This window comes from Argiope bruennichi, chromosome X2, assembly GCF_947563725.1.
Source record: "Argiope bruennichi chromosome X2, qqArgBrue1.1, whole genome shotgun sequence".
NCBI lineage: Eukaryota > Metazoa > Arthropoda > Arachnida > Araneae > Araneidae > Argiope > Argiope bruennichi.
The window spans coordinates 6398707-6412682 of record NC_079163.1 but is presented as its reverse complement, the minus strand read 5'-3'; the positions used below and the strand labels follow the sequence as shown (position 1 = coordinate 6412682).

The 13976-nt window shown below is 29.7% G+C and overlaps 1 protein-coding gene across 3 annotated transcripts in view; it reads right to left on the bottom strand.

The window, feature by feature from the left end:
* Window positions 1-13976, bottom strand: part of LOC129960261 (fat-like cadherin-related tumor suppressor homolog) — a 595142-nt gene that overhangs the window by 14400 nt on the left and 566766 nt on the right. For all 3 annotated transcript variants that reach the window (XM_056073541.1, XM_056073540.1, XM_056073542.1), the window contains 10 exons: window positions 13614-13828; window positions 13020-13157; window positions 12672-12815; window positions 11433-12308; window positions 10388-10553; window positions 9763-9939; window positions 6262-6419; window positions 4930-5294; window positions 3757-4378; window positions 2337-2781 (listed from right to left, as the gene is read on the bottom strand). In XM_056073541.1, the coding sequence (XP_055929516.1) occupies window positions 2337-2781; window positions 3757-4378; window positions 4930-5294; window positions 6262-6419; window positions 9763-9939; window positions 10388-10553; window positions 11433-12308; window positions 12672-12815; window positions 13020-13157; window positions 13614-13828 (3306 nt within the window). The remainder of the gene's footprint in view (window positions 1-2336; window positions 2782-3756; window positions 4379-4929; window positions 5295-6261; window positions 6420-9762; window positions 9940-10387; window positions 10554-11432; window positions 12309-12671; window positions 12816-13019; window positions 13158-13613; window positions 13829-13976) is intronic.

Below are 13976 nucleotides of genomic sequence, written 5' to 3'. Positions count from 1 at the left end.
TGTAGCGTTTTTTGTTAAGTAATCATTAAAATGATTAGTATCATAACAAAAATGTTTCGTATTTTATTTTATCTTAGTCCTCAATTTTTAGTGACTTACAATTAAAGAGCATGAGAGGTAATATACCCTCCCACCTTAATTTATAAATTTTTTCTTGCTAATTTATAAATAAGAAGAGATAGAAAAATAGTTTCTCAAGAGAAATTGTTTTATTCTGTATGTTAAATATAGACCTTCTTTTAATTCGCTATTATTTCGAACAGTGTTAATTTCTTTCCTTGCTTTTTTCACTCCAAAAAGTCATATTGCATTATAGATAGCAAATGAGTGCTATTTGCGCATTTCCTCGTATCTTGAATATACGTACAAGGAAAACGCAGGGAATTCTTTTTCCAGATTTCAGTGACTACTCAGAAGTTGTTGGGTGAATCGACTTTTAAATCTTGTCAACAACTGCAGTACCCTTGACTAAAGGCAGCAATATCTTTAGTCTTTTAAAACTTTATTCAATGTGGTACAAAGTCATTCATTTTGAATAGCCTGAAAGAAGCCACCCAATGTGTGGAAATAAATCTCGTAGATCCCCTGGTGAAATAGAAATACTAGATTGTCGCTACAGAGAAAATCGCAAATCTCGAAGGAATCCCACCCCCTTCTTCTACCGAAAATTTCACTCGAAGACACTTATTGCCCCGGAGAAGGTCAGGATCCTCAAACTTCTAGTTGCAGCTTTTCCTGTTAGAAATTAGGTAAACAGAGTTTAATGTTTGTGGATAAAATAACAATGGTAGACATAGTAAAAAATTTATTATTCATGGTGCCTAATTTGCAGCAATTTATGTTATGTACTTAATTTATGAGTATGAAGCATATTTCTAGTCATTTATAGAATTCGTTACAACAATTCGAAGATTAAAAAATATTAATTTGTAGAAAATCTCCAACTTTTAGCTTGTCTTAGAGAGCAATTAAAATTCAGTTCACTGTAATGCCGATATTTTTCCGCGTTTTCAAATGGAATTTTTATAATAAAACCCCTACGGCTGGCTTTGAAATCTGAAAAGAAAAATATGTCACATTTCAGTTTATTTACTAAAATTCTCATATTCCCTTGCATATTTAAAGAATTTACTTTAAATTTAATATAACACTTTAATATTATTTTGTCACATATTCTGTGAGTTTCATATAATCTAGATGTAAACATAACATTTTATGAAAAAACAGTTGAAGAAAAATTTGGGATTTTTTAAAATGTATCTTGGCGAATATATATATGCTTTTTTGACGAAAATGCAGTTAAGTATTGACCACAAGAAATAAGAATATTGTGGGAAGTTTTAAATCATTATCTGCTTTCTGTGAAACGGGAGGAGCAAATGTCGTTTTATTCTTCAACAATCTCTCGTCTGTTTCTTAAATGCCCCGTTACCGAGTCTACGCATTAAAATGTGATTTTAAGTACACATTTTACATAGTAGAATTCCAAAAACAGTTCTTCCAGCCTTTCTAGAGTAATAAATAATAATAATAAAAAAACGCGTACATTTGAAAGTGTCCAATACTTCTGATCACATAATGTATAACTAAGAGGGTCGGGAGATTGTATGAAAATAAAGAGTTCGATACGTTTTCAACATTACCTTTACTGACCCAAATAACATAAAATGAAATTCTATTCTTCACTTATAGCATTTTTCAATCGGAAGTAGATGGAATATATAAGCAATTATTCATTGGACCATGATCAGAATGGACATTCTGTATAATGAAACAATACTACGAAAAAGTAATAATATTTTATTACAGAAATGAAACTGCCACTTACTACTAATTTATTTTTCAGTAATTCATATTTGAATGACGCCATTTCACATTTCAAATTAATACAGTGGATATGTAAATTTCAATGCAAAGAAAGCTTTTGAAATTAATGAGAACAAAAGAAATGATGTTTTAAACGCATCCTCACATATTAATGAGCTCTAATATGCAAAGTATGAATGGAAGCCGTAGTAGCATACAGAAAGCTTTTTCCATGGGAAAATCTATTTTTGTTTGCATGGGATGGGAATTTTAAATTTACTGTATTTAGAAAAAAAAAAGAAACTATAAGAACTTTAACAACAAAAAAAAATGCACATAAAATTAAAACAGAACTAAAAAAAATTATAAAAGTAAAAAAAATAAAAAATATATACATATATATAATATGTGTCATTAAAAATTATGTTTATTAGAGGGCAAATATCAAAATAAAATAAAAATAATAAAAATAATAAAAAAAACCAAATTATATGAAATTAAAAAGAGACACATGCACACTTTAAACTTACTATTCTGTATTTTATCTTCATAGATTTTTTCCTTTGAAGAATTCAGATCAGTTTCCCACCCGGCTTTCAGAAGGGAGTCAGAATCAGAGCTGGATGGTGGAGGAGGGGTGAGGGATGGCGGGACACTAACGTGAGAACTCTTATGAGTACTAATGTTTTGGAACAATTGGCCCCCATACCGTAGTGAGTTGTCTTCAAGATCCTCAGCTGCACTTCCATAACTTCGCACGGTATCAAATTTGGCTAGAACACTTAATGATTCCTGGGTGCTTGGCGTATAAGATGCAGGACGAGGAGGGAGAGGAGGAGTTGTAAAAGTAGCATCCAGGTTGCTTATCTTGCTAACACGCTTCACATTGTCTTTCTCAATGATAGTGTTTTTTAACATGAAATCATTAGCTCCTGGTTCATCACTCAGTTGCAAACTTGGTCTCCTCAGTCGTCTCTAAATAAGGAATAATGAGCATTTAAAAACTAACAAACAAAGAAAAATTCGTATAATTTTTTCTTTAATTTTGAAAGATATTGTTGTAAATGAGTTTTTATTTACCATTTTTATTTTAAATTTTGTCGTTTCTTTTGCTGCACTCGTTTTTAGACAAAATTTTTTGATAAGTTTTTTTTTTTTTTTTTTTTTTTTTTTATAAAACAAATTTTGTAATCCCTTTAGTTTCGAATTAGTCAAATGTCGCTGCTTTTCATTATTTTTCATAATTTGTTACAAAAACATGATTTACTTTAATATATCTCAGATAATTCTGTAAATATATGCATACACAAATTAACATTGGATGTTTATGATATAATAAATAAATAATGAAAAAAGAAGTTTCAAATATTTAAATGAGAAATAAAAAGATTTTTACCCATTTGAATAACACATGCATAATAATAATGAATGGAAATTCAATTTGAGTTGAATTTCGGAACAGTTTTATTAAAATGCGAGATAAGTATTTTTTGTTTTTCATAGCAATTTTGATGGTTGAAATAATACGATTTAACTCTTTCCTACAGAATCATTAAAAATATTGATAAAAGTCTTGATTTAGAACTGAAAAATATTTTTATAAGTCATACATCTGATACATTTTTTATTTCCCTTTCTACTGCATCAGTCAGTGTGAAAATGAATATTTTAGAGAGAAAAAAAATAATTTGCTTCTAAAAGAGAAGTTAATGTAATATTATACCGCATGATTAATATAATAATGCTGTATAAATCAACTGAAAAAGAAAGAAATCCGAAATTTCAAAACTATTTCATTGAAATCGAAATATAATGTAAAAATTACGTCTTAAATTTATGAAACAAAAATGTTGAGAGATTTCTTCTCATAATATTAATGTTTTGTAGGCCATTAGATTTAAAAGAAAAAATATATAAAAAACAGGTGATATAAAATAAGTTTTGAATTACCTTATGTCTTACTCTCCAACAACAGGCAAGTATCACAGCAAGAAGCATTATAAAAATAACAACTACAGTTATACCAATTATTTCTTCTACAGTGGTATTCCAACGTGTTGATGTTATGGAATTGGTGTACAACAGTTCGGAGCACAAGGAACCTGTTACATTAAGAGGACACTGACAGTGAAATGAGCCTGGCACATTATGGCAAGTTGCACCATTGGCACACGGATTTGCTTGACACTCATTGACATCATACTGACATATATCGCCATAAAAGCCTCTGCATTTGCATAGAGGTCCGTAGGTACCTTCTTCACATACACCACCATTATGACATGGATTTGGATTACAATATCGACCATATCCACAACGTTTACCACTAAGGCCTTCAAGACAATCGCAACGAAAGGTGTTGTTTACATTATGGCAAGTGGCACCATTAAGGCACGGGTTGGAGGCACAAGGATTTGTATCGATTTCGCAACGAGAACCTAAAAAGCGAGCCAGGCACTGACAAGTATAGGAATTTCCTGTAGCATTACACACGCCACCATTAGCACATGGTTGACTGCCACAAACTCCAGGATCAAAAAGGACTGCACACTGAAATTGTACATTTGCAAACCTAGAAAAAAAAAACAAGAAAGAAAACTAGTTCGACTTAAATCTTAAATACATTAAAGTTTCATATAATTAAAAAAAATGTAACATATTGATAAAGAGAAAAAAAACGATTGTAATTTTTCTTAAAATTAGTGTAGGAGTTTAATAATAATAATAAAAAGAACACCAACGATAAATCAAAACAACTGCTCATAGAAATAGTGTTTTAGAAACAATCATTATCGTACAGAATTGTTGTTCTTTCAAAGTATCCAATTTTGAATATTATTATTGAATAGAGCATTGAAATAATCTAACTTACAGTAAGGGAATTAAGAAAAATAAATTTAAGAATTACAAATCTAACACAGGATCTTTCCAATTTTTTCATGAGAGCAATTATACACTTTTATTGATTTACACCTTGAAATATAGAAAAACTTTTTCTAAGTAAGATGCCGAATTATAATTGCTCAGTTGCAAAAATTAAAATTTCGTTACTAAGAAAATTTTAATAACAAGATACAAAGCATTTTAATAAAGGAAATTACAAAAGTTAAAAAATAAACTCACCTTCGTAGAGTTACAACATTGTTCCCACCTGCTACATGTAAAGGTAAGGATACACCATCAATTCTTATATCATCCATACAACCTACAAAGCCCATTCGGATATCTTCATATCCAAAGACAGCAGGATGATGTCTGACTTCGGCTCCAAAATAAATGTCATTTCCATCTAGATTCAAAATATCATGAACTCCAGGAGCATTTCCAGATATTCGATGTACTTTATCAACTATTACTTCAGCAGCGTTTCCTCTTCTCTCAACACAAACATCATGCCAGAGGCCATCATTAACCTGAGGATGTTCTACGCGTACCAAACCTTCTCCGCTTCCACAATCAAATCGATATTGAACATATCCATTGACAATCTAAAATAAAATTTGAAATTCAGATATACTAAATCAAAATAACGCTTCTTATGATTTATACATAATTTTAAAAACAGTTTTATTGAAAAATTACACCTTCCCCTTTTGTTTCGATGATCGATTTCACAATTTCTTTTTCTAGCAATTTGAATACTCTCAAATGCTTCTGTGATACGTAAATTACATTCATAAATAGGCACTTGCAAAATAGATGTAAAAATTGGAGCAATGATTGAAGTAATGTAAATAGCTCAGGTTGCAGTAATGAAAATGAGAGATATTTGTAGAAAATAAGTAATCTGGTAAATACTTAGCATTCCATTTCATTAAAAAAAGACATAGATATATGAAGCAATTAAGTTATCATTTCATAAAATATTATTTCAATCTGACTGAAAATTTCAGATAATATTTTTGAAAAATTAATCTATCACAAAAAAGTAAAAAGGGCGCTTTTTGATTGCATATTTCTTTTATAAACGCATATTAAACGAAATTCAGAATGTATATGTTCCTTTTAGACAAATGAGGCATCAAGACTTTAAGAGTTTAAAACTGTTCTTTCACATATCTTTTTTTTTAAATTTTCACTTACTCCACTTCATGTGTGGAGTAACGATGTAATAACATAGAATGTAAAAAAATACAAAAAAGAAATCTTGATATTTGACTTGCCGAAGGCTTATTTAAAAGTTTTTGGTATGTTATCTGTAGTCAAAATATTTCGAATATAAATCTTTTTTTTTTTTTTTTTTTTTTCAAAAGGAGATATTTAAAAATGTTATTTTAAAAATCAGTATGGCCTGCAAAGAGACACACATTTTCTTAAAAGCAAGTATTGAAATACATCGTAATGGGTCAGATTTGATATAAAAAAAAAACCCCTAAGTAGAACTGTACTAGATGAGAAACCATCAGCGTTATATCGAAATTGCAAAATCAAACGAAATTAGAAAATTAACTTTACCTCTAAAATACTGTAATCTCTAATGCCAGCTGCAAACATTAAATTTCCAGTAGCTTGAACAGTGCGAACGCTAACTGCTATACTCAAATGTCTTTCAAACGGATTAGTCAAGGAATAACGAGCATAACTTTTTCCGTTATAGGAAATAGGATTTTTTTCTGAAAAGAGAGAAAATGAAAATTAATTTAATGGTGTAAAAACTGTTACACAAGTTTTTAAATTGCAAGTACCCTGATTATCAATACAATAGTATACGAATTTTAAAGCTAAATTTTCCAGCTAATCAAATTCCATTTTGTTATTATTATAAACACAGCTCGATTACAAAGCAATAAGGGAAAATGAACTTTTAAAAAATTGTCACACTTCTAGATTTCAATAAAATTCATACAACACAAAATTCAAATATGCCCCACGACAAGGATTAGAAATTTTGAAATTAGCTCTTACGGCATGGAATCAAGTAAATAAACCCATAAAATTTTGCACAGATAAAAATTTTAGGATTATTTTTATATTTTCAGAACACGATAATTGTTTTCGCTAAGAGCATCAAAAAAATCTTCAGTATTAAATGCACAACAATATTAAACTTTAGGAATCAGGTTTAACCCATTGAGATTTCTTGTATTTCTGTATTCCAAATGTGAAAAGGTTTGAAATTTAATTTTAATGCTTTCTAATCTTGAATATTTATAAATTCTCCCTTTTCCATGGATTTTCTCGGTTTCATATTTGAAGAATTTACAAGAAATTTTACTTCATTCGCCAAATATTTATAATGCAATTAAAAGCTATATTTATGTCAAAAACTTAGTTAACTTTTTATGGGAAGAAATTTATGACAATAAATATAAGCAATAACATAAAATGAATAAATTAAGAGAAATATATGATAAAAATTATAAAATTATCAACAAGTTTCTATTTCTTTTTATACAATATAACAAAATCACCCATGGAAGAATTAAAACTAATAACAAAAAGAAGTCAATAATTTCTAGAATCGTCTATTTTATTCAGTTATTTTTTATTATATTGTAAGATGCTTACATAAAAAATAATGTAGTTTTGGCTTCTAAAAGATGTGATAAATTCCTTCACTCTTAAGTTCATTGTCAAGTTTTGGACTATTTTTATCTATGAATTTATACAGTGGTTAAACCGTAGCACTTGCAATATTTAATTCCTTCTTTAGGAAATGTTTGTTACATTTTATTTATTTTCTGTAGATTTTGTTGGCAGCATATCTTCTTGAAATGAGAATTATGAAATTCTGTTCACCAGTTCTGTATCACCAGTTATGATGAAACAGAGAAAAATAAGAAGTCAAGTTTCCCTTTTATTAAAAGAATCCGCTTCATCCGCAAGAATCTTTGGTTCAAAAGATTCAACTTTTGAAATTAAGCAACCGCGCATTTAAATGCTGATATTTATAATGGTTAACATGTGAAGGAGGGGCCTTTTCGTGACCTATTTAATTCAGTAATTCGTCAAAACGAAACATTAACCGACGTACAAATGCTGCATTACTTGAAAACTCAAGTTCCTGGTGAAGTCGAAGGATGAAACATTTTCATATAAAAACAATAGCAAAAGAAATAATGATTGGGATATTTTAACAGATCGATATAAGAATACTAGAGTACTGGTAAATGTACAATTGAAACAGTAATTTTTTCCAACCGAAATTTTGTTTGGATAATGACATGAATGCTAATAATTTATTAGGCCTATACGCTTTATTCCCATCCCTTCTAAATTCAATTGTCTGGAAAGCAGGAGAAAAATCCACCAAATTAGATTTGAAATTACCCTCATGAAAGTAAAATTCAAATATTCTTAGCCAAAAATATCAAATATTCTTAGCTAGACTGAAATCACATTAAATTTCAGACCAATTTGCCATTTTATCAATGATCTCCTATTTAATCCAGCAATTACATCAGGATATTTTCTGGTAGTTGAATGTTCAAGTCCCCCCCCCCCCGCAGCAATATCTAGTCCATTGGATATTGCTGAAAATCGGTTAAATCACTGGCAGAAACTGTAGCAAATCTTTCAATATTTCTGGAAACAGTGGTACTAAGAATACTTAAATAGACTATAATCTACACTCAAATACGCTAAAATCCAACATCTCTAAAGCAGAACTTATATTCTTCATGGATAAAAATGTATCTCCAGCTAAATGGCTTTCAGCTAGAGAGCATTAGAATTTCATAAAAGAACCAACTGACTGATTGGTTCGAGCAGTTGCAATTAAAAATAAGGAAATTACCCTTAGACATTCCATAACCAAACTGTGTAAATTGCCTTTTTATGAACTAAATCTTTTTTTTTTGTCAGATTTCTTATGATTTAGTTTTTACAAAACCTAGTTACAAGCTTTATGAAGATCGCGTTAGAGATCGAACAACCATGTCATCGCTAACGCTACCAGCTGCGGGGTGGCTATACAACAACTACCTATTAGAAGTAAATAATCCCACTGATAGGGAGAAAGTAGTATGCACGATACAAATGGAGTAGTCATTTTCAGTTTTTCAAACCCTGGCCTCGACATCAAGAAGGACTATTCGAATCCGCATCTGTCGCTGATATTTAGTAATTCTTTAATTCTATTTTTTTCTCTACATTTCCTCTCTTTTGTTCGTGAATAAATAATCTCATGCCTTTAAATCTTGTGAATAAATATAATTTGTGCTATATTCATTCAAAATTCTAGCATCGTTTTTAATGCAACAAATTAAAAGTTCCAAAAAAATCACTGTTGTCAATTTGAATTTCACAACTATTTACAAAATAAAATTTATAATTATTAAAATAATCGTTAGCTACTTTTAAATAAAATATTTACGATTTATGTCGCAACACTTTATAAATACAATTTGTATAGTTAATTTTAATTTGCTCGTATTAGTACGAATCAACATTCACAAACCTTGATTACATAAGGCGAGAGCGTAGCCGATTATGTGCCGAATACAATCACAACATATTGCGGATACCAGATTTAAAAAAAATAATAACAAAAGTGAACCAAAAGTACTTTCACACAGGTAGAAGAGAACACTTGCCTGTTCGATTCAAAAATTTACGTTGGAGGAACTTCAGTTTATATCGGACAATGCTTATTCCTCCTCTTTTTGTAACTTTGTAATGTAGTTACTGATGAATGAGTAATATAGCGTCTGAATTAAAGCATGTGCAGTACGTTAATTTTTTTTTATAAATATTTCTTCTTATGTTTTAATTATTTTTACGTTAATTTTGCTCGCAATATTTCTTCTTAAAGGGAATTATCAAATTTTGTACTTATTTGAGATCAGATGATGTTCTTCAGCACAGCAAGTTTAAAATAAATATGATTTTTACTTCAGAATTTTGATTTTTATTTCGTATGTTAAATAAAAAAAAACTTTAAATTGCTTCTATGAAATCATGAAAAAGTAGCCAACAAAAATCTTATAACAAATCTATGTATAAGCGAAGACTTACCTTCATAACAAGTACTACCTCGGCAAATTTTTGTTTTGTCACGATCACACAATGGCCCAGTTTTACCTGGAGGACACTGACAAATGTATCCTAAATCTGAAGGATGTGGGAAACAAACATGATGAGAGGAGCAGGGATTACGAGCACATTCATTTATCACTACGTCGCAACGATTACCTATAACATATTATATCATATTTTAGAAGCTGCAAATACTTCATTAAACATTTATTAAAAAAAGACAAACAATTACGTCTGAAAAATGGTCTATTTCAGTTAAACAGAATAAAGATGACTTCTTATCATTTTCAATCTTGAATACCAGAATGGTATGAAATATTCCATAATAGAAGCAATGTTATGAAAAATACCGAAATGTAAAAAGTATTTTAAAAATTTGAAAATTTTCATTAAGTATTGAAAATGTTTTTGCGTTCAAAAATTTTCTTTATACAAACATCATTATAACCAATTTTTTAAAACCGCAGAATGAAACAATAAATTATAAAATGTTAAGAATAAAAGAAAGATTTAAATGAAAAATGAATGACTTAAGAGCTTCTATTCTATGACAACAAAACGATGATGTTATTTTTGGCACTCCAGCTGAATGAATTAAACTCACCACCATAGCCAGATTTGCAAACACATTCCAGTTTTCTCACGTGTTGAGGTGATACGTAGCCAAGAGATTCTGTAGTTATGCTGACTACGTATGTCTCATCTAAAACAATTCGATCTACGCATTCACCGTGAACACAGCGATCATTCGTACATCGGTCCTTTATTATCTGGAAAAATATTTTTTCAATATCAGTGAACTTTTTCCTGAACAAAATATGCTTCAATAAACTATCCTCATAATCAATATAAAAAAATAGATAATCTTTTTGTAAATAAGGAGCAAATTGTTTTTTATTCAACAAGAATTATACATAATATCAACAATTAAAAAAAACTAGAATAAACGATTGCAGTTTGTTACCTGAAATTATCGGACGCTTCTTTGTCATCAGTTTAAAAGCAGTATAGTATACCAATATTATAATCAAAAATTCAGATATCCAGAGTTTTTAACACAGTGACAACCACAATATCAAAAATTGTACTTATTTCGATACAAATGGCGCTTGAAGTTCTAAACATTTACATTATCTTTAACAATAACTAATGCTCTAAAACAATATTTTTAGACCTTACTGACAGTCGTACCAATCACTTCTTTCCCATCTTTCTTACATTAATACATTAATAATCAATATCTCAGTATACATGCGTTTTGTACATGTCCGCATTTTCTGCATTGTAATACATATAATTTTTTAAAATTACTCTTTGTTTCTTATTTAATTTACTATACACATTCAACTATATGAAATACGCAACATTTCTCAGTTTATAAGCGAAAATATGAAAAAAAAAAAAGCGTCTTCTTAAGATTCATTTTATGACACAGATCAACTTTTTTACATTGTTAAACACTTAATCAATAAATACAATTATTGGATCCAAACTATTAAGTTTTTTAGAGAAATAATTAACATAATACTACAGTATACTTAAAATGCAATTAAATGATTTATCATTCTAATTAAATCCTCCGATTCAAATAAATGACTAAAGTTCTATAACATAATACAAAAAATCAGTTAATAATTGTAGATACATACCTTCACAACTTTAAGGTTTGACGCAGTTTCAAAAACTGTCTGTTTTTCTTTTAGTTTGTTAAGCAGTTGTTTTGCTGGGTAATACACATGTGGACTTTTCCGCACAGCAAACAAAACATCGAGGTCACGATTAGCATCCCTCTTTTGTTTCTCCATCACGGCTTCAGCAGGTTGAATACTTAAGATGTCTACATCTTTTGTTCTTACATTTAAGGCACTTCGCAAACCATGCAGAAAATTTTTACGATGGCTAATAATAAAGTCTTCTGGTGTTATTCCTTTGAGCCTCATACCAACACTGTTTTTTACTGCATCTTCAGAAACCATGTTAACTTCCACCAATATAATCCCATAGCTTGTAAACTTTCCATCGGTGACACTGACATTAACATTATAAGAACCCACATCAAGGCCTGGAAGAGCGACTAAAGTTCCATCTTCTCGATCAACTGAAAAGAGATCTTTATAAGGAGATACGACTTCATAATAAAGTTTATCATAAGGATCACCATCAGTAGCATGAATACGTCCCATAACACCTCCTGGAAATTCATCTCGAAATGAATTAATGACTACTTCCAAAGATGAAACAACTGGAGGATACTGACTTTCCTCAATAATTAAAGCAGTAACTGTAGCATCTGAAAATAGTGAAGGGCTGCCATTATCAGATACCCTTAACTGTAATTCGTATTTGTCTTTTCTCTTGTGATTAAATTTTGTGGCAGTTCGGAGAGAAGCATCTTGCTGTACTAGCCGGAATGCCGAATCTTCATTGCCAGATAAAATCTCTAAGGTAAATGGACCAGTATTGGGAGGAGCATCTGCATCAATTATGGTAAATTTTAGTACTGTATATCCAATGGTTCTTCCTTCCTATAATAAACAAATCATAAAATTTAGTTTCAACAAAGTGGCCGTCGACATATTCCTTTCATTCTATTCAAAGAAACACTAGCACAATGCCTTACGTTATACAATAAGTTCATTAAGTTTGATAATTATATATGTATTCAGTTAAAGCTACATATTTACCAGTGCATTTTACTAAGCAACACAAATTTGGAAACTAGTATTTCATTGAGAACATCACATGTGAATACATCCTTAAAAACTTAAAATGCTATGAGAAATGATTTTAAGACACGAATATATATTGTTAAATTCAAATAATAATAAAAAGATAAAATCAAAACTCATTTTGAGGCATCTAATTAAAAATGAAATTTCACATTATACCTGTATAATGACTGTGTAATTGCTTTGAGAAAACATGGGAGCATTGTCATTAATATCAGAAACTTCGATGTTCACAAAAGCAGTAGATGATAGCTGTGGAATGCCATTGTCAGAACACATAACTTGAAGAACGTAATTTGGAACCTATAAATCATATAAAACGATTATCAGATATCATTATAAGCAACTTGTTTTTCAAAACGTTTATTGTCTCATATAGTGAAATAAGTGGAAGCATTTTCCGGAGTCAATAATTAGAAAAAATAATTGTCACATATTAACGTAATCTTAGATACACTTCACTTAAATACTATCCGCAATAATAGATTAATTTTATACAGTGCTTACCATTTCTCTGTCAAGTGTTTTGCCAACTTTTATAATACCAGAACTTCTATCCATTGTAAAATGCTTATCATCATCGCCAGTTATTATAGAAAACGACAACTGTGCATTTGGAGGACTGTCCGCATCATTTGCAAGAACCTAAAATTAAAAAAAAAGTAATGATGTAAAAATTTACTGCTTCAGGTAAATAGCTTTCACTGATATTGAAAAAGACTCCAAATGGTATTCCTTCAATAATATTATTGAAAAAATGCCAAAACTATATCAGAAATGAATAAATTTGATAGTCTCAAATAAAAAAAAAAATCCATATTTATAGACTTTTGCAAGGAAAAAAATTGCACAATTCTTCCCCGTAATATTCTAAAAGTGAATAGCCAGCGAAATGAAATTTTTAAGATATTTTTTGCACTCAGAAAGAAAATAGTTAATTGAATATGAATTTCATTTAAAAGGATTTGTTACAATTAGGTTTATCCTCAAATGCCAGACGAAAATGTAAGTAATTCAACCTTTTAAAAATAAAATCCCATAGTCTTGAAAATCGAACATTCATACTAACTGTAGAAAATGAATATTAAATTTAATAATTACCTGTATAACTTGACTATCAATTGTCGCATCTTCTCTTACAATCGCTCGATAAGACGACTGGCTAAAAACTGGAGCATTATCATTGGAATCTGTTACAGTAATATTTACTACAGCCTGATTACTCAAAGGTGGTGATCCTCCATCCACCGCTTGAACAGTTAAGAAGAAATCCCGAACAGCTTCATAGTCTAGAGGTTTCAGCAACTTTATTTGGCCTAATAAATAAGAAAGGATGCAATTAAAACAAATAGCGCATGATTTTAATAAGCTATGTTAAGTTCTATAATAGGCTTATGAGAAAATATTAAAGACATAAACATATGCAGTCGAAAAATATTTGGAGCAATTATTAAAAAAATTACA